This window comes from Chanos chanos, chromosome 2 (genome assembly GCF_902362185.1).
Source record: "Chanos chanos chromosome 2, fChaCha1.1, whole genome shotgun sequence".
NCBI lineage: Eukaryota > Metazoa > Chordata > Actinopteri > Gonorynchiformes > Chanidae > Chanos > Chanos chanos.
Window position 1 is genome coordinate 8,778,493 of NC_044496.1, and position 21,751 is coordinate 8,800,243.

General features: G+C 42.9%; 1 protein-coding gene across 1 annotated transcript in view; it reads left to right on the forward strand.

Moving 5' to 3' along the window:
• The window catches only part of map2k5 (mitogen-activated protein kinase kinase 5), a 48,548-nt gene that overhangs the window by 18,839 nt on the left and 7,958 nt on the right, over positions 1 to 21,751 (forward strand). The window contains exons 10-20 of the mRNA XM_030765714.1: positions 1,184 to 1,252; positions 2,301 to 2,382; positions 2,626 to 2,687; positions 4,235 to 4,283; positions 4,387 to 4,460; positions 5,581 to 5,631; positions 6,982 to 7,053; positions 9,954 to 9,983; positions 15,795 to 15,821; positions 16,194 to 16,226; positions 20,280 to 20,341. Coding sequence (XP_030621574.1) covers positions 1,184 to 1,252; positions 2,301 to 2,382; positions 2,626 to 2,687; positions 4,235 to 4,283; positions 4,387 to 4,460; positions 5,581 to 5,631; positions 6,982 to 7,053; positions 9,954 to 9,983; positions 15,795 to 15,821; positions 16,194 to 16,226; positions 20,280 to 20,341 — 611 coding nt within the window. The remainder of the gene's footprint in view (positions 1 to 1,183; positions 1,253 to 2,300; positions 2,383 to 2,625; positions 2,688 to 4,234; positions 4,284 to 4,386; positions 4,461 to 5,580; positions 5,632 to 6,981; positions 7,054 to 9,953; positions 9,984 to 15,794; positions 15,822 to 16,193; positions 16,227 to 20,279; positions 20,342 to 21,751) is intronic.

Below are 21,751 nucleotides of genomic sequence, written 5' to 3' on the forward strand. Positions count from 1 at the left end.
AGTGCCCGTGTAATATATAGAATCACCCCAAACTGTCTTTTCTGTTTTTTGGTGCTTTGATAATCCTTTATGTGTTTGGTTTCCTTGAAATTCTGCTTATTTAGAACACATACCGTTAAGTCTGCATTGGTACTTGCATTTGCAATTTTCGCTTCCAGGTCAAGCCAACCAAGTGAAATAACAGACTAATTTGGATAGATACAATGCAGTGTTATTTTCTGAAAAACATCCCTGATTCTGTGAATGGTCAGATGAGCATGGGCTGTGGGAGATGACAGAGAGATGTTTTTAGAAAGAATAAGGTCTTTGTTGGTGTAAGTGAGGGAAAGTGATACTGGAGGATATGATGGTGGCCTGGCCTCTCTCTGACTGTTTGGAGTTAGGGTGTTCTGTGGGCATGGCCTTAATTTCAGCCCTGACTGATGTGTTCAGCTCCCTCAGTCTTTGAGCCTGTGCTGTCCATGGTGGGGAGTGATGAATAGCTGTATTTGTCTGTGCGGTACAGAGTTGTAACGAGGTGCTAATTAGAGGGTGGAGAGCAAATGTATCACCATCAAAAAACTGGCACCGTTAGAGCTGATTGTTGCCTTTTTTGTCCTGAAACTGCAGTATTCTTTCTCTCTGTCTGTTTGTCTCTCTCTGTCTGCCTGTGTCTCTCTCTGTCTGCCTGTATGTCTCTCTCTCTCTCTCTCTCTCTCGCTCTCTCTCTCTTGCTCCATTCCGTCATTCACTCTTTCCCTCTACTAATCTTTCTCCCTCCTCCAATTTTTGGTCTGACTCCTCTTTCTCTCTCTCTCTCTCTCTCTCTCTCTCTCCTTACGGTAGCCTGATCTACCCTGATCTTAGTCTGCTCTCTGTTTTAATTCCACCGCTCCCGTTCCCTGCAGTGTAAGCTGGGTTATCACACTTGGCCTATGTTGTAAATGATCTCCTCCCTGCTGAGCTTTAAGTGTGCGGCCCTGCGTTACCTGTAATCAATTATTTCAATGTGTGTCTGCTAATCTAACCTTAACTAAAGCACCATTTTAGCCAATCTCAGTTTAGATCACAAAAGTTTTTCTTTCTTTTTCTTATAGTTCTGACATGTTTGCTGACACTCAGTAGTTTGGATGGACGGCTGTGTTATAATGCTGCGTAGATATGAATTGCTTGTTTTGGAGAATGTTGTGTTTGTGTGCCTTAGGTTATTCCTCTGGACATCACGGTCGAACTGCAGAAACAAATCATGTCCGAACTGGAGATCCTCTACAAGGTTTGTCTTCTGTTCTTCACACAGAAAATAAACTCATCATGTGAAAATGAAGAGGTTATTTCAACAGGGCAGCTTCAAGTTCAAGTTTAAGTTTATTTCGAGCCCAATATCACTGTTTACAGTCTCAGAGGGCTTTACATGCCCACAGCTTGCCTCCGCTTGCATTGCAAGCTAATTCTAAACAATAAATGTTACATGGTTTTAGTGAAATGTGTGTGTGTGTGTGTGTGTGTGTGTGTGTGTGTGTGTGTGTGTGTGTGCGCGTGTGTGCGCGCGTGTGTGCGCGCGTGTGTGCGCGTGTGTGCGCGCGTGTGTGTGCGCGTGTGCGTGCGTGTGTGTGTGCATGTGCGCATGTTAGAGAGAGAGTGTCTGTGTGTGTGTGTGTGTGTGTGTGTGTCACGGAGAATGACCATGCTGGTGTGTGAGTTTGTGAGTGTGTTTGGGTGAGTGAGATCTTAGTGACACACAGACTCAGGTGACTCCAGAGACAGGAGTGTGCTGATGGGACTCTTTAGAGAGGCTGTTGAATAATGTAGAGACAGCACTGATCTCCTACCTTAACCCAGTCTGAAAGCCCTGGGCCTGTAGCCAGAAAGGCCAACAGCAGGACACCAAGGCTAATCAAGCCTTCTCCCACACAAACACACACACACACACACACACAACCCAAACACACTCACATACTTCATAAAGAGGCTTATCGCTGGAAACTATGACTTAATCATTATCCACTAATCAGACATAGAGTCTCTGTCTCTCTGAATGTTACAAGATCATCGCTGACTTTCATATTTGTGTTGGATTTGAAAATGTGTAGAGTGGAGCTTTGTCCATTATAAGCTATTACGCATGCCATGCCTCATAGACCACCGTAAATACGTTTTTATTTTACCAGTCTGTTGTCTATGTCCTCGCCACCACATTTCCAGTTTTTGATAGTTTAATAACAGTGACTCAGTATGCCCTTAATTATTTGAATGCTGAATGAAATGAAACAATGCTGAATACTGAACCTGATTTCTTTGTTTGTATTTGTGTTGTTTTGCAGTGTGACTCTCCCTACATCATAACATTTTACAGTGCTTTCTTTGTGGAGAACAGAATATCCATATGCACAGAGTTTATGGATGGTGAGTTCCCGTCACGCAGCCTGTGCCAGTCGCCCGACTGAATTTGAATCGTATCTTTGGCCGAGTTTATAAGATTAGGTTGCGGGAACGACGTTTTAAAAACGTTCGGAAAAATTCACGCATGTGTTTAAACTGATTTTACGTTAATTACGTTATGGTTTCAACATTTCTTGAGGCTTTGACGTTTCTTTAGCATGTCGTTGTCGTTTAACCACGTCGTTTCACCGCTGTCTCTCCGTGCAGGGGGATCTCTCGATGTATACAGAAAGATTCCAGAACATGTGCTGGGCAGAATCGCCGTGGCTGTAAGTCTGTGTGTTTGTCTCTCAAACAAGCTGAACCCTTAAAGGCTGAAATAGTGTTTCAGTGGGAGTCAAAGAGTTGGCGCTCTGTAGTACAGAGTAAGAGTACAGAGTACGAGTACAGAGTAAGAGTACGGTGAAGAACTCTGCATTGTATTTGAACTCTTGGTAACCTTAGTGTATTCTGGCTAGGTCCAGGAAAGGGTTCTCTTCTACAGGTCTAGAAAACAAACTATCCAAATCCTTAAAAGAAGAAAAGATTAGGAGTATTGTGGATAGATAGATCTGACTGTAGAGAGCGTGGTCCTACATGGTAACTGAAAAGTGTTGTTCCCCTCAGACCAGATGTTGTTAGCAGAAAAGCTTGTTGTTTGGGAATGGTTTGCACCCACTTGTTTTGTGTAAACTTGTTATAGCTGTAGAAGAAAGCAGTACTCTGTTTCACTTCATTGTGACATTATTTTCGTAGCAGGTCCAGCTTCATTAGCTTAAGACTGTTGCGCTGTTTTAAGTGCTTACCGTTCACTCACTTTTGTATGTAGTGTTTGTGGGTATTAGTTTAACATCAGAGTCTGTGGTTTGTAAAGTATAGTCATTTGCCCTTCTCAAAACCTAACCCTCATCACAGACATCCCGAGTCTGTCTCATGAGTAAAGTCATGTTGTCACACTCATAGAGTCTCTGTTGTTTTCATCTCTGCCTGTAAACCCATTTCAGTGTGGTGTGACAATGTTTTAAATGAGTAAAACTTGAATGTGAACAGAGCCTGCCTACCGCTGTGTTCATTAGAGAAGGTGTTAAAATGGTAATTATTCTCTGTGTGTGACTCAGTGATTGGTCAATGTGATGTTGTGAACATGCTGATTGGGCGATGCCCGCTACCTCAACCCTCATTAACCTCTCCCCCAGACTTTCTCTCCATCTTACCATAATCAAACATGGACAGCTATTTAGTCACTGTTAATTCTAATTCACAGCTTCTCTCTTTCTCTCTCTCTCTCTCTCTCATATCCTCTCTCTTTCTCTCTCTTATATGTTCTCTCTCTCACTCTCATATCCTCTCTCTTTCTCTCTCTCATATCCTCTCTCTTCCTCTCTCTTATATTCTCTCTCTCCCTCTCATATCCTCTCTCTCTCTCTGACAAACACACACATGCTTCAAGTTTCAAGTTTCAAGTTTTATTGTCATTTACTAGAGGTAGTAAACACCCAGAATGTGATGGACTTTATCTGGTCTACTCCCCCACTCCCTCTTCTCAGTGTAGTTTTTCAGGAGAGCCTTACCCTCATGCTCTTACCATCACACTAGAGAAATGTCTTAATCAGTTCAGCGGCTTCCACTGCTGGTCTTTCAATTCTCTCCATCCCTCATCTTCTCCCACACCTCTGATAATAATGCGTTGTCCACACAGTTGTGTCGTGCGTGAAAGCACATCGTGACTTTCTGTCACATATGAGCCATAAAGTGCATTTATTCATTTGATTTTAACTGAGGCTGATCCGTATGTGTGTGCTTGTCTGACATGCTCTGAAATGTGTTTTGATTGTAGGTGGTGAAAGGTTTAACGTATTTATGGAGCTTGAAGATTTTGCACAGAGGTGAGTTAAAGGAAACAGAGACAACCTTCTCTGCCTTTGCGTGCAAACACAGCGCGTCCTCTGTTTTGGTGACTTTATTTACATCGTTCTTCCTGCTCTGTAGACGTCAAGCCCTCCAACATGCTGGTGAATACGCGAGGACAAGTCAAACTCTGTGACTTTGGAGTCAGCACTCAAGTATGTATTTCATGTGTGTGTGTGTGTGTGTGTCTGTGTGTGTTTGTGCTTGCATGCGCGTGTGCTCGTCAGGAAGGGGAGCACTTGAGGGAACCAGTCAGAAAAACCATTGTCCTCTCAGACATCTCCTCATCCTGTTCTCCACTGTCTGTTCACTCTCCTGCTCTCCTGGGGCAGCCCCACCTCAGCCTGCCCTCTCCTATCTGTCAAATCAAAGTGAGGTTGTTGTAATTACGACATTGACCATCCATGCCGGGGCTCTATTGATATGCATGCGAGGCGGTGGTTAGCGCGTGGCAGGCAGACAATGGCACAGGCAGGGAGGCCTGCTTCAGCACCGCGGACAGTTCCTCAAACCTCTAATACACACAGGAATGCCAACAATGGCCAGCCATCACTCCACACTCTCATTTTTTAATTAATATTCATCCCTATCTCCTTAGAGACCTCAGATGTTTATGACCCTTGTGTGAGTGGGTTGGTCATGAAAAAGTGTGTGTGTGTGTGTGTGTGTGTGTGTGTGTGTGTGTGTATGTGTATGTGTGTGTGTGTTCTCCTCTTTGTGCCTGTAGGAAGGGCAGTGTCCATGACTCCCTATGTAGGACCTCCCACACACACACACACACACACACACGTGGCCATGGGGGAGTACACTCATTATCGTAGTCCTGTCATTGATGGCATGCGTATTGTTCAGTCTCCTCTGTGCCCCGGTCCTACAGGCTCTCCCTGACGTGGAGAGGAGCGGAGAGACAGAACCAGGCTAAAATTATACCAGCCAGACATTTTGAAAGCACACAGCTTTTTCACCTGGCTTCTATCAGTCACTGGACTCCTGTACGCACCGTCCTCCCTCACAGGAAAGCTCAGGGCACCCATTTGCAAACCAAAATAAACACTTAGTCTAAATATGTCAAAAGAGAGAGATGTGCTCTTTTAATTTGTCAATGTTTCTGTTCATTCTAACATTGGTCCTCCTCTGTCCTCTAACACAGTGCTCTTACACTACTAGCTTTTCACATTTTTAATGCATATGCTTCTCTGTGCCGTTGTCTGACTATGTTCTCTGAATATATGTCGTTTTATTTATTTACCTGTTTTGCACTTTCTTTTTTCACAGTTGGTAAACTCTATTGCCAAAACATATGTTGGAACCAATGCATATATGGCTGTAAGTAACATTCTGAAAAGCTTTGTTGTATATGCTTTTACTGTGCTCTAGACTCTTACCATTGATAGATAGATGGATGGATGGATAGATAGATGGATGAAATGGACAAAAGGGGTAGATAAGTTAATATATACATATATGTATATGTCAAAATCATGCTTATGTCACGCTGGTGGTGTGGTGCAGAACCCAAGTGTAGGACACAGTGATGAAGGTGACAAAACGGAGGACTTTACTTGAACTGAAGATCAAAATACAGGTGTAGAACAGGAACAAAAAAACCAATAACAAAAAGGTGCAGCATAACAGAGTGCTCAAAAAACACAAACAACGATAGACAAAGGACAAGGCAAACACTAGGACTTAAATACAGAGGGAAACTAAGCAGGGCAAAACAGGATTGGGTAAAACTAACAAGGTTAATAATTAGACAAACGGGAACAGGTGGGGGGCGGAGACAGACAGAGAACAGGCGCACAAAGACATGGCAAACTAAAAGTCCAAATTGGAGGTGCAGGTTGTGACAGCTTACACATAACCTATGGATCTTTTTTTTTTTTTTTAGATGTCCTTGAAATAGTTGAAAGTAACTACTTTATTTGAGTGTGTGTAAAAAGCAGTTATACTCAGAAAAGATGACTATGTGTAGTCCACAGAAAGGCCTTTGTGTGAATTTGTTGAAAGGTTGTATAGATTAATTTTCTTTTAATCTCAGTGGATCGTGTAAAGCTTAGAAGTTACTGTGTTAGAAACTCACACACATTCTCCATCAGTAACTGAGCAGGTGTGTATGTGTGTGCTTTGAAAATTAAATTATGCTATGACCCCATTGCAGCTGTTAGGTTTGCTCTCAAAGTCACACACACACACACACACACGCGCGTTTGCGTGCATCAGATGGATCGGGCTCTCTTTGTGAAGGCAGTGCAGGTAGCTGGTTGGCTGTAATTGGGGCAGGTCTGAAGATTAAACTCTGTGTTAAACAGTAGAGCTCCAGCAGCAGAACAGAGCTTTGATACAGATCACAGAGGGAACAGAGCTCTCCGTAATTACTCTTTCACTCTCCACTGAGTTCCTCTGTGTGTGTGTGTGTGTGTGTGTGTGTGTGTGTGTGTGTGTGTGTGTGTGTGAAGCCTGTAGCCCTCAAGACTATATGATGAATAGTCAGACATTTCTGTTCTCCACACGCTCATATGCACATGCACATACACACACACACAAACTTACATAGCTTTCACTCTCTACATTTAAGTGTGCCTGTGACAAACATTGGTGATGTATGTGTGGGGGATGTTAATAGCAGATTGTGGGAAGCAGACGGTGCTGAGTTTTTGTCCTGTTGTGTTGTAGCCTGAGCGGATATCAGGGCAGCAGTATGGCATTCATTCAGACGTCTGGAGCCTTGGCATCTCTTTCATGGAGGTAAAGTTACCCCTCATTCAGTACAAATACAGATAGCCTCATCATCTCTATCTACTTCTCTGTCTCTCTGTTTGTGACTCTCTATGTGTGTGTGTGTGTATCTATCTATCTATCTATCTATCTATCTATCTATCTATCTATCTATCTATCTATCTATCTGTCTGTCTGTCTGTCTGTCTGTCTGTCTGTCTGTCTGTCTGTCTGTCTGTCTGTCTGTCTTTCCGTTTCTATGGAAAGAGAAGATGTGAATAAGCCTCAGGAGCTAGTGTGTGTGTCTGTGTGTTTGTGATGTAGGCTCCTGTAACTGTTGAGCCTGTCTGAGCTCTGTTGTGTGGTGTGTGAGGGGTGTGAGGTGTAGGCTGTTGTGGCCTGCCACTGTAGAGTGCTTGTGTGTATGTGTGTGTTGCTGAGCAGTATTGATAGTCCCTGCAGGCAGCCTGTCCAAACAGATGTTGGCCTGCAGCGATGCATGGATCACTCTCAGGAACTCCCACTGACTGCAGTAAAGACCTCAGCACTCTCTTTCCCACACACACACACACACACACACACACACACACACACAGCCATACACACTGTTCTCTCGTTCCTTTTCTTTTTGCTCTATGGCCTGCTTTACGTCTGTCCTTTTTATTTGATCGTGGGTGGATTTCCTCTTCTTGTCCTCTCTTTCATATGCCTGTGTAAAGTTTGCAGCTCAGAGCTCAAGAGTACATGAATAAGTGTCAGAGAGAGAGAAAGAGAGGGAGGGAGAGAGAGAGAGAGAGAGAGAAAGAGAGAGAGAGAGAGAGTGTATGTGTGTGTCAGTCACTCAGTGTGTCTAAGCTTAAGCGAGGCTGAGATTGGAAGTCAGTGTGGCAAAACGCTATCAATCACCCAGCCAGCAGAACTGCCTGTAATTAGTGCACTATGTTCTTTCTCTGCCTTTATACCCCTTTCTCTCTCTCTCTCTCTCTCTCTCTCTCTCTCTCTTTTTCTCTTTCCCCCTCCCTCTTCCCCTGTCTGTCTCATCCTGACACTCTGTGTGTGTGTGTGTGTGTGTGTTAGAGGGACAGACAGGGAGACAAATGCACAAATGTGTGTGTTGTGAACCAGAGTATGTACGTGTGAGAGAAGGAGTGTATGCGTCACTGCACATGCACTATGCACTTATGCATGCTAGGAATGGATGATATGAATCAAAGCACCAGTAGCAATTTAAAATGCAGTTTTAATTCCAGTGTTAAACTTGCCATGATGGCGGTTCTCACTGGTACTATTGATTCTCAATTTGTCAGTGTCAAACTCTTTCAACAGCTTTGACAAATGATTTCCTTCCATTCTTGTCGTATTTATCAATACTGTTGAATATCATCACAATTATAATAGATATTGATTTCGCAGTTAAAAAAAAATCATTTATCAAAATTATTGACACTTTCATCAGTTTATAATGATTAACTCTACATTGTGTTATACAAGTTGGTTCTTGGTCCTGAGGTTAACTCAAACAAATTAGCTTCAGTTTAATTCACAGCCTAATTCAGATTAATCTGCTAATAGCAGTCAGTATTACCACATCTAAGATCAGTGCTGAGGATTAGCACTACAATAATCTGGTTTTGCTTGTAAAATGGTGTTTGACCAAGATGAAAGTTGCCAAGTAGACTTTTGATGGATTGCCGCGCATCACGGGAAATGGTCCTGCTAGACTTTCATCTCTCTTTCTTTCCTGCCATTCGTCTCGCTGCAGGGGGTTATGGGAAGTTATTAACTAATGGCTGATGGTCTTTGAGAAACCCTGTTTGCGGCGTTGAACATGCTGGCTCTCTTTAAATCTGCCTTCCTAATCCAGCAGATGCTTCAGTCAGTGTGTCATCTGCAGATTAACCGCCCTAACTTTGAAACACCTGCTCACAGAGTGTGTTAGGCCAGAGTGTGGATCATTAAAAATCACTCTTGGACGTTACTCCAGATATATATATATATATATATATATATAAAGTCAGCTAAGTAAGGCTGAGCATGAATCTAACTTTATAATATTCCTCTATCAGGATCACAGATCTAACTGTATTTTAATCTGAAGTTAATGGTCTGCATTAGTATGTCTCCTGTATACGAAGACAGTGAGTTCGCCGGGGCCAATCCTTTAAAAACAATGGAAATTTCTGTAAACCCATTGTGAGTATTTATTCTCGGTTGTGTCTCAGAAATGTCAATTAGTCTAATGACGAACTCTAATTCTAATTCCCCAATAGCTCTAATCCCATGACTCTAAACTCCAGCCCTTGTAACTCACGTGTCATAACAGCATAACTACTGTCCTAGAGCTACTACGTTCTACACCCACTGCTGTAACTACTATCTTCTATACAACTCATTTACATGCTAACTACTTTTCTCTATCAACCCTGCAAAGATTTAACAGCTGTAATCTCAGTCTGCTTTAGTCACTTCTCGGATTCTTTGAACTTCTCGACCTTGCTGACCTCTCTTGCTCTCTGACCTCTGATTCAGCAGCTTGTGACCCCAACCTAGGTTACTTCTTCTGCTCCATAAATCTCTCAGCCACGTGTTTGGTGCTTATTTGCATTCTGTTTAAGAAGATCTATAAAAAGTGACAGCTTTAATGACGAGGGAGGGAAATCATGCTAATACTGCGATTATGGAGGGTTGATCTTGTACAGTTCATGGCCCAAGCAAAGAGGGGACATCAAGGGTATAGAAAAAGAACACGACAGATTGAAGAAATATCTTTTTTTTTTTTTTGCCATTCTGTGTGTGTGGTGTATGTGTGTGTTTGTGTGTGTGTGTGTGTCTTTGTAGGTCTTTGTATCTCTGTATGTGAGAGAAAGAGATAGAGATGGTTTTGTTGTTCTGTGATAACCATCGTAATTCTCTCTTCATCTTTGTTTCAGTTGGCTCTGGGTACATTTCCCTATCCACAGGTGAGTGTCTTTCCAGATTTATGTCTCTGTTGTGTTTTAGTACAAACTGTACACTACAGTCATCTCCATTCGGTCGAAGCAAGATTCTGCCTTTACAACCTACACCGGTACGGCAGTAATTACCTTCCTCTTAGGAACATGTTTGTTATATCTGTGCTCATCCAGGCTTTGTTTACTCTGTTCACATTACACACAAATCCTGTTGACCCAGTAGATTCCTTAATACCATCAACCCTGTAATTAGATTTAATGAGGGATTTCTCCTCTTAATCCCATTTTTAGAACTCAGAACCTCATAATCCAATTCAAATCAGAAGTTTCATCCTATGGGGAGGATATAGCGGCACGGCATCGTAACGTGCTATATGTGCTGCCTGACATGCTGCTCTAATGGGTCTGTATGAGGCTCAGTGGTAATACAGTGCAAGTTCACAACAGAAAAGAGATCACAGTAGATGAAAGAATGGATATGAACTTGAATATGATATGTAAGACATGTTAAAATGTGTCTAAGACAGGCGGAGGTTAATGTAAAGCAGGGCAGTTCCTATCCGAGAGAACTTGTGAGTTGGCCCACGTACCTATAAATCTCATTGTTTAGTTTAAGAAAGCTCTCACCCAACTTTCCAGATAATCTCTGATTGAGGGATGGCTGAAAAGATCGAATCAACAGCTAACAAACGCTTTCCCTCCAGAAGTCCACCCCCCCCCCCCCAGTCCCTGTGCTTTATGTTCCCTCGCAGTGATGACACAGAGAGTCATGACCGTTTTTTTACATTTGAATATTCACCATCTGTGAATGAAAAGCAAAACACTAGGAGATTCCCTCAGCATTCTGCTTTTCCGTTTTGGCCGCCGACTGTTGAGCTCTTTTTCTGCTGATATTGACTATTTTTGCTGCCATTTCTTGCGCGAGCTGCCATCAGAGCGGTTTTGTTTTAATATGCTAATTAGCTCAACAGGCATGCTGAGAACAATCTATTGAGCATTATTCAACATATCTCCTCATTAAAGTCTCTATGGCTCTCAGTAAAGACTTTTGACTGTCTGACACTCAGGCCCATAAAAATGGCCACAGACCTTAAACAGACAGGGTGGACTTCATGTTTAACGCTTCTTAAGGACGACAAAAAGAACAGTCTCTTTCAGTTTAGCCGGTTTATGATTTTGAAAAGGTCGCTACACTGACCTCCAAAGCTACATCCTCAAAGTCTCAAAAAATCTGTGAGTTAATACCTGCACCATTTTTGTGGTGTAGATTCAGCAATGCAAATATCATCACTGTAGGAGTGTAGTTCATCACGATGAAAGCTGAATGTGGGAAGTTTGCTTGCCTGTTTTCACGGCGCGCACCGCAAATCCATGTTAATGCATGTGAAATAACTCTGAAATGAATTCTATTCAACAGAATGAATACGATTAAATAGCCTACTGTTTAAATGTATTACATTATCTATTATACTTATGTGGGTTTTTTTTTTTTTTTGGTATGATGTAATTTCCTAAGACCCATCTCTCATTTCGCTTTACGTGTGTGGTATTCCACGTGAATGTGTTTGCATGTGTACTTTGTGCTTTTCCATTCAAACGTACGCCCTTATGTGTGTGTGTGTGTGTGTGTGTGTGGGTATGAGATCACGTGTAAAACGCTGCGATGTGTGGTCAGCGTTGTCAGAGTGTGTTCTCACTCTCACACGGTAACAATTGATATAGCCATTCTCATGTTAATCCAGACAGTGTTGTGACAGGGACTGACACACACACACACACACAAACTCTGAATATGTATCAGTGAAGTGCAATCTGTCCTTCATTTTCTCTCACTCTCACATGCATCTCACTCTCTCAAAGGCCACATATATGTGCCATCTCCTACTGCTGTAGTCGCTGTCATTCTCTATGAAACTCCTCTTGGATGTGTTATCCATTTTATTTTATTCCTAAACTCTTCTCTGCTCTGAAGGAAATTGTCTTTGAATTTTTTATAAACTGTGTTGTTTGAATCAGTATAGATATCATACGAACTTGCACACTTGCAAACTTGCCTTGATGTCCTGCTAGTCAGTTGACTAGTGCTCCAGATTTCCCAAGAGATTCCCAGACAGGAATTGCAGTCACTCATGGAACATGTATAGGTCCAGTCAAGATGAATTATGGTATTAAAATGGAACCCCATGTGCTGTTAAGTCTCTGTTAAGTTGTGCATTTATAAACAGGATTTTGATTGAGTTTTTGGATATTTTCATGCAGCTATTTTAGAAATCCGGCAAGCGTCCAGTCCGTGATCAAATCTATCTTACAGTATACAAATTCATTTTGCCATTGAAAATGATAAGGTTTGTAAGTGGAGCTATGAAAAGAGACTTTTTTTTTGTTCTCAACAAATAGAGCCACAGGCATTATTCTGTTTTTACACCCCATTAATTTCTTTCTTTCTCTCTCTCTCTCTCTCTCTCTCTCCTTGTCTTTCTCTCTCTCTCTCTCTCTCTCTTTTCTTTATCTCTCCTTGTCTTTCTCTCTGTCTCTGTCCCTCTCTCTCCTTCTCTCTCTCTCTCTCTCTCTCTCTCTCTCTCTCTTCCCCTCTCCCCCCCCCCTCTCTCACTCCCCCCCCCCCCCTACCTTCACCTTTTTTTGCTTCTTTTTCTTTGCATTTCTAAATTTCATTTGAAGAATAAGAAACACAGAGAGAGAGAGAGAGAGAGAGAGAGAGAGAGAGAGAGAGAGAGAGAGAGAGAGAAAGGCAGGCAGGACTCCCCGCTGCCACTGTGATTTTGCTCTTGTTGTTAATTTTCCCTGCTCCATATGGTGCTGCAGACACTTCACCTGCAGGCAGTATGCAAGCGAAGCACAGCTAGCACACTTCCTCAGGCCGGAGCTGTCATTTATACAGAGCAAGGCATCTGTCTGCTCACACACACACACACACACACACACACACGGCCTGGCGCAGCAACGCCACGCCACTAAGCCCAGCACAAATTGGATGCACCTGAGATTTGCATGAGCAGTGTGCCGTTCTGCTCACGTTGGGGTTTGAAGGACAGAGAAGGGGGGGGGCGGGAGGAGAAAAGTAGAGGGGGTGACATTTTGGGTTTCTTTGGGATAATGCATTTCTGTCCCTGTGAGGCGTCTCAGTGTTCACCCCTTCCATTTTGGACGATTTTGGGGACTACAGGGTTTGCCTTACCCTGCTCCTGCTTAAGGCGGCCAGGCAGGGGCCACAAACTGATGACCGTGTGTGTGCGCGTGCGTGGATGTGTGTGTGTGGGGACGCACATACACGCTTGTGGTTTCACATTTTTATTTTGTGTGTACGGGCATGTTTTTATCATTTTGAGGTGTGTGTATGTGCGTGTAGTTTTGGTTGTGTGTGTGTGTGTGTGTGTGGTTGCGTGCGTGTGTGTGAGCGTGTTTGTTTGGGAGGGGGGGGGTCATCCCATCTTGTCATTGATTATAAAAGGCTCTTTAATTCTGTCTTGCCCCATGTTGAGACTCATTTGCATTCTTTGTATGGAGTTAATGGCGTCTTTCTCTGGCTCGCTTGGAGAATCTTTGAAGACTGCAGAGCTGATGGGATGTGTATACAGCCGCCAGCGGATTGCCTTCTGATTGATTTGTAGTCCCCTTTTGTATTCCCCTGGCTGTTGTTGTTTTGGCTGAAGGTTTTTTCTTCCCCCCCCCCCCCCCCCCCTCCATATTTCCTGTGAATATGCGGTATGAAATTGCTTTCCTGCAGCCCCAGATTCAACTCTGGGTATTCTTAAGTGGGGCTGAATTTGACGGCTTTTACTCAAACATGAGATGTTTGCTCATGGCTGTTGTCATACATTCTGTGTCACTGAAACAGAGCTCTTTTAAAAAGCTCCAAAAGACAGGATTTTTTTTTTTTCAACACAGATGAACACAATTTCCACAGATGAACACAACTCATTTGTTTGGATTTCATCGTATCTGATTGATGACAAATGGCTCATCCTGTAAGATCAAATATGTCACCAAATACACTCCATGTACAGACGCTCCATACTTAATCTGTATATTATCAATCACAATATGTGTAGTAGCACTGATATAGCAGTATTTCTTATTTTCACTTCTGCCAGATACATTTTTTCAGCTTCACATCTGTCATTGTATATGCAATACAGAGGCACTGATAGTAAATAATCCAACTGATATTACCCACAAATAACACATACACCTACTAATGAGTCAATATTAATGAAATCATTTGGCCAGAAGACAGTTTAATGATGATGCTTGGTAAAATAGAGGTTTCTAGGACGCTGAATGTATTTGAGTGTATTCGTTTTCTCATTCAGCCTACGGTGCATCTTATTGAAACACACACCGATCCGGTGTCTGACTCCTCTGGTATTCTCCAGCAGCACAGGAGCAGTGTTTTAATTGAGAGAGTGAATCGATAAGTGCTGTAATGAATTGTCAAAAAAAAAAAAGAAAAAGAAAGCCGGTAACAACGAGCAGGTCATTTAGTAGCACAATCAGGACTTGCAGCCCTGGGCTGATTCCACCAAAGACCTGTCAGCCCGCAGCGTGTAGGAAAACACGCTTTCAGCTTCTGTCAGGGAAATATGTATCGCCGCATCTCTCTCTCTCTCTCTCTCTCTCGTCAGTCCAAAGCCCTGTCTGGGATTTCTCTTCCTTTTTTCTCTCTGCCTTTTTCCTAGTCTCTCTCGCTCTCTCTCTCTCTCTCTCTCTCTCTCTCTCACTCTTTTTCCTCCCTCCTCGCTCTCACTCTCCACTTCTTAACGTCTACTCTCGGCCTTGCTGTCCTCTCTCTCTCTCTCTCTCTGCTCCCTGCATCAGGGCCCCTAGGACTTTTCCTTTTCCTTCTTTTTTTTTTTTTTTTAAATTTCAACATTGAAAATGCACAGCTGTCGCTCTTTTTAAAGATGTTGGTAGAAGCGATATCCTTTCAGGTCATAAATGATCTTTTACACAACATAACGTGTACAGGGCTCCACTCAAGAGAAGTGCACTAACTGTCAATCAAACGTATGGTTCCTCCTTCAATGTTTACTTGTTGTAAATTATTGCAAAGAACTCAGAGGTCAATTCCACAGTTCCACATAAATGGAGTCCTGGGGGCCCCCCCTAATATACATACCCACATTAATCCCAGGAGAACGCACACGACCCATACAACCGTGCCATAAAAACGGCATGCTATGCCTCTGTCTTCTCACTCTACACATGCAATGGGAAGACCTCTGACTACCATACTTTGCAGTTTTGTTAAAAAAAAAAAAAAAGAAGTCATATACCGCATTAATAGCCAACAGAGAATATATTATGAGTTCCTTTTTGTGATGCATATCATATGTGCATTTTTATGTCTCTTCATTTTCATTCATTCGCTGAGGCTGGAGGCAAGAAAAGCAGAGACAGTGGAATGATTGTGCTGTGTACCCTAGCTTGGCTAAATGAGGATCAGCCTATTAACATTTGTGTGTGTGTGTGTGTGTGTGTGTGTGTGTGTGTGTGTGTGTGTGTGTGTGTGTGTGTGTGTGTGTGCGTGCGTGCGTGCGTGCGTGTGTGTGTGTGTGTGTGTGTGTGTGTGTGTGCGCGCGTGCATGCGTGTGTGTTTTCATTATGGAAATGGTGTTAACACATTGCCCACAAATTGCCACCAGGCTTTCCAGAATATTCCCCTCAGTGAACATAACACATCCAAGTACGAGCTAGTGATTATGACACACTAATTACATATTGCCTTTCTCTCTTTCTCTCTCTCTCTCTCTCTCTCTCTCTGTCTATCTTTCTTTCTTTTTTCTCTTTCTCTCTTTACAGATTCAGAAAAACCAAGGCTCCTTAATGGTAAGTTTTTTACGAGCTCTTTGGAGGCTGGAGACAGTCTTTCTCATCCCTAGCGATTCCACTAGTTTCTCACGCATGGCTGCCTCCCTCTGAAGTTTCCCCAAATCGCATTTTGCCATAAAATAATACACACGCCTTTAACTGCCTGCATTAGATTAGGTGCCATTAGAAATAATAGAACATTCAAGATGCAGTGTATTTTCCCCCTCTTCCCAGACTTTGGTGCATTTGATTAATCTGAATTGCTACATTTGTGTTTTATCGCATTAATGATCTTGTTTCCACTGCACTGTAAAGAGATTGCATTTGGTATATGATCATCATCTCTTTCTCTCTCTCTCTCTCTCTCTCTCTCTCTCTCTGTCGTTCCAGCCTCTTCAGTTATTGCAATGCATTGTTGATGAGGTGAGTCGTGGTCTTATGTGGTTTTACTGCTAAAGTCGTTCCTAATGGGGCGGAAAGCTTGTATTTTCTTTCCTAATGAAGCAGGGAGCTTTAACGGCTCTACTAGTGCCGGCGCTGCCCATATGCTGAAGCCCTGAAAGCCATCAGGCTGATGAGTAGGCGAGGCCTAAAGCAGGGGGCTAGAGTAGAACAGAAGCCTGAACAAGAGTGCATAAACCTGAGGTAGATTCACAAATGTAGGCGACTGTTGTGGTACTCAAAACTCATTACTTAAGCTACAGATGTGAAATACTGGAACATAGGCAGTGTTTTCAATTGTCTTAAAAGCTGGTTAAGCATTTTCTTAAATATTACGCTTTTCCTTTGACGCTCTCTCTCTCTGTCTCACTCACACACACACACACACACACACACACACAGTTTGGGTAATGTACCATGACCATTCTTGGGAGCACACTGCGTTCCATTAACCTTGACTTCCAAGAGGCACTAAAACACCTCCCAAAACCTTGACACACTTTAACCTTAACCTCCCACTTTCGGTTCCCACTAGGTTCAGGGGCAGCGCATCTGACACATGGTTCCCTCGCTGACCCCAGCTTCACTGCACTATCCACCAGAAAGATCTGAGATTGAACAGACAGTAATATGTCTTCTATTGCCAAAGAGCCGTGTTGGATTTCTATTTAATGCTGTCGTATCCATCACCTCAGTACAACAACCCGAGTCATGTAGTCCATCACTCCTGAGAGCCATATATTTTACCTTATTCTTACGTTTGGTGTAAGGGACAAGCATAAACTTAACAGGTTCTGTCACAACGTCTGACTCTCCTCATGAAAACAATCAGAGTTAAAGTACATCAGAGACAGCCCAAAGGAGAGATGTGTTTTTATTTAACTTCAATTAAGGAAAAGAAATACTCAAGTAACTGTTTGATTTAAATATGCTCTTTACTCCTGAGTGCGCTATTAATAAGTAATGTTCGTTAATGAGGACTGCGTACGTCTCCAGAATGTTTTAGTAGGACCTTTTCTCTTTCTGCCCGGGCTGCTTGCTGACATATGCTAGTAAGAGAATGCCCTGAGAGGGCGGGAGAGAAGGGGGCGGAGTAAACACACATTAAACATACTGAACTTGTCCTTTCTGCTATAGATTTGGCCCTAATTAATAATTAAATGGCTGCACTTGTAATGGGTTGACCCGGTTGACTTGTTCATTATTCACCAGGCGGAGGCATCACTCAAACTATTTTTTCTTTTGCCCTTTCTCTGGCTCGGCCCGTGGCAAGGGAGCAGTGCCACCTACTTTCAGCAGAGCTAGGCCTTGTTAAGAGCTCGACCCTGGGCTTTCAAACTTTCAGCCAGCACAGAGAGAGAGAGAGAGAAAAAAGATGCATCTCTGTGGGACCCACTTTTTAGGAGTAATCCAGCGCATGGAGATTTAGAGTTGTTTGTATTAGGAGGGTAAGAGGAGAGACGGAAAGAAAGAGAAGACAGAGAGAGGGAGCACGAATACAGAATGGCCCCCCCGCCGCAACCCAGATAACCGTACCAAAGGAATTACGCACATGATAAGAATACAAAATATGACACCCGTCATCCAGTATAGCACGAAATACTGAGCTGTAATTATACCATATAATTTGGGGTCCACACTTGTCACTGATATAACAGTGTAGGAGACTGACACGGCACTAAGTCCCAGGTGTACTCTATAATAATGTGTGTGTGTGTGTGTGTGTGCTGAGGTAGATTTGTTTGAAGTACATCATGAATATTAGTGTAGCCGTGTGTCCGTGTGTGTGTGTGTGTGTGTGTGTGTGTGTGTGTTGGACAGCTGGTTGCCATGGCAGCATCGGTGTAAATAAGCCACTGCAGTGCCTGGTGAGGCTAAGGTGATGGGTTAATAAACAGCCAAATGAGGTGATGTAAGACAGGTTACTCCGTGTGTGTGTGTGTGTATGTGTGTGTGTGTGTGTGTGTCTCCATCTCTCACTCCAGTCTTCTGTGTCTTACTTGCTCCCTTTCTGACCCTTACATTCTTCCATTTTATCCATCTTATAGACTCTTTTTGTCCCCTCTCTCTGTCTCTTTTTCTCTATTTCTCTCTCTTTTTCACTCTTCCTCTGCTTGTGCTCTTAAGTCTGTAGGCTAAAGAAAGCACACATGACTCCACTCATTTACGAAGAACCTTTAGAGCACAGCTGTGTATTTAGTTTTCCTTGTGTTTTGGTGAGTCTTTTTTCTCCACTGTGTCTGTTTGCTGCGAGGGAGATGATGTTTCTAATAAGACTACAGCTTCAGTTTCACCGCTGTAATTACGGATCTAATTTTGCCTGATAATTGCCTGCTGGCAATTACATGTATATTTACCGCTCCCATTGTTGAGAGGACGGGCCCTGGGTTTGTGTGTGTTTGTAGTGTCGCCTAATGATGGCTCGCTGCATAATAAAACAGTGCTTTCATCATCATCTTCATCATCCTCATCATCATCTTTGTCTTTTTCCTGCCACATCAAAGTGCTGCCCACCCACCCCACTTACCTTACTCTACCCGCTCTAATGAATATGTGCGTGTGCGTGCGCTTGCGTGCATGTGTGTGTGCATGTGTGTGTGTGTGTGTGTGTGTGTGTGTGTGTGTGTGAGTGTGTGCCATGCATGGTGCAGGTAATAGCGCTGCTGCTCTCTAGACATGTGTATGGTGAGACATGAGAGTAGAGATCCTTCAGGGCATGTTTGTAGTGATATATTGCTCACTGAAGTGGCTGCAGTTCTCTCAAACCCATCCAGATTACTATAACTCACACCTTTGTTCATTTAAATAGGTGCATGTATCATACAGCACCACCTACTCAGAATGCAGAGCGGAGGAGGTCAGAAAAACTGCCGAGAGGTATTTCAAAGAGCAAATGAGATTAAGTGAAGAGTTTTGCTGCCTTTTTGTTAGAGCGTAGAGCGTTCCATTTTCCGTCTGCCTATATATGCGCGTACGCTGTAAAGCATAATGAACTGCAAAGTAGTTCAGGCTTTTTTTCATTGCTTTCTCTCTCTGCTCCACAAATGTTACAGCATTCACCAACTGTGACAGCGTGGTCACTAGCCGGCACGGCTCTTAATGAATCTTAGGTGACCTGTTCTTTTTTTTTTTTTTTTTTGCGCCTGTATTTGTTTCCGCATCATTTGCATTGGTGCTGCTGTTGAATAATCTTTTTTTTTTTTGGTTTTCAAATGTTTTTAGAATTTTCTCTAATGAAATTAATAGTTACCGACGCAGTGTCACCCAAATTCTTAAACGGATGTAACAAGCGTATCGCTACTAGTATGAAGTAGGCCGGCATTGTATCGGTGTGGTTTTTCTGTGTTTCTCATTTCTCTCGGTTTGTGAGTTTGCACCTCCTAGAAGTCCCAAATAACTTGCCAGGTCGTGTTGGAACTGTCTGTCACTCTTGCTCCTCGGTCGCCTTGTCCAATCATTCAAACAGAGAGGGGGAGGGGCTGAGTGTCTGTTCCTCTGTCAGAGCTAACTGCAGATTTTGTTATGTCCTCATTCATTGTCCTCGTTCAACAAAAGTGGGGTTCAGGTGCTGCCAAAAAATTAATATACGCGCTCCTTTTTTACCCAAGACGTGGTACAATAACCCCATCATTTACTGAAGTCTCTCCAATCAAGGTCTTGCGCACCCTGCTAATGAGCTACCGGGAGAATTGGCTCTCCGCTCAGTGTATTTTCTATTATTGCATGTTTGATAGTCAGAAACTCAAAGAAAAAAAGATGTTTAACCGTTAAACAATAAAAAATAATATTTAAGTATAACAGAAATACCTTCATTTAAGACGTTTCAATATGTAGTTGAACCTGTAGCCAAATTTGAGAATGAATGATTGGAAAATGTTTGATAGTGCTAATTGATTCAGTTGTGGTTGTATGGGTGAATTCCTGTCAAGGATAAATGAATATTTGTGCCAAATTCAGTAGTGTAATAGTTAGTAGTAGTCTTATCTGTTTGTCTCTTTTTTTTTTTTTTTTTAATTTGTTGAATCTGTTTTTCAGGATCCTCCAGTGCTTCCTATTGGTCAATTCAGTGAAAAATTTGTCCACTTCATCACACAGTGGTGAGCATCTTTATTTTCTGTGGTCTTTTAAAGGATTTTAATGACTTTGTAATACAGTCTTCTTAATACGGAGGACACACACTAAAAATATTTAGAAGATTCTTTATGTCTCTGCTACCATAAGATGGGGATGGGTTCAGTCATTCAGGGAAGCATTGCAATTCTCAGGGTCAGATGAGATGACCGTAAAAACGTTGAAATTAATGTTAATGAATGAATGAACGATTTCATGAAATTAGGAAGTAATTTGGCTGTCATTTAAAAAATATAACACACACATGTTGAAACTACACAGTATCTTTTTTTTTTCTCTCGATCACACCGCTGTAAAGACCTCTTGTGACATATGTAAATCCTGAAGTTCAAGGCAGTCCTTTGACCACTCACACTCGTGTTTGAATCATGAGACCCACATGTTCAGTGTTGGGCAGCGGGCGTTATGTGGAGGACTGTGGACTGTGCTGTGTTAAAGGCCAGCAGGAGCTGTGGCACTACTGGAGGCTCTAACAAGGCCAGCTCTGGACAGAACATTACCACACCAGGGCTCCACCACAGTAATGGGACTCTAATTAGTGTTTCTATTACAAAGGCAACAGAGCTTGATGCAACTGAAAATATTTACACTGACTCAGTCCCTGGTCTGTTGACCCCCCCCCCCCCCCCCCATAAAAGACACACATAAACACACACACACAGAAACACACAGTCCCCTCCCAAGTCATGCCCCGATTACCCGTGTTCCCCTGGCTTCCTGTCGAGCAGTCTCCCTTGCCTCCCGGACCTCTGGACACTGCGGTACCAGCCAGATGTGTCCGGGCTGAAGAGAACAGCTGTTGTTTACTTGCAGCAGGCCTTATTTACACAAACAGGTCACTTGGCACCTTATTGGTACCTATACCTGGCACTGCAGACCGCATGTCCCCTGCTATTATTAGCCAAGCAGGTTTAGAACTCATTCATCACGCCACAAACCGGCTCCCTTCAAATGCCCCCATACTCCCCCCCCCACACTAATCCCCTCCGATCCTGTATCTGGGTCGTCATGACAAATTTGCCCAGGCTTAGGTAAGATCTGTGCCAAGGAGAACTCTTACTTACTCGCTCACACCTTCACCACTAATCAACTCAAACTACAATAATCTGACCTCTGGTGAAGTGGTGGTAACGATAGCGAGGTAAGAGGTAGAGATGTATGGGTTGTAGTGACTATAGAGGGTCTTAGGTTTGTTAGACTTCTTCAAGCTCAGTCCATCAGTCACCATATTGTCCAGCAGTCGTTTGTATTTCTCTGATCTGGTCCAAAGATCAATGCTCACTGGAGGTTCCTGCATTGGAACTTTATCACAGACTAGCCGAGAATGAACCCAAACTTGATCCTAAGACAGATAGAGCGAACTGCCCGTTCAAGGT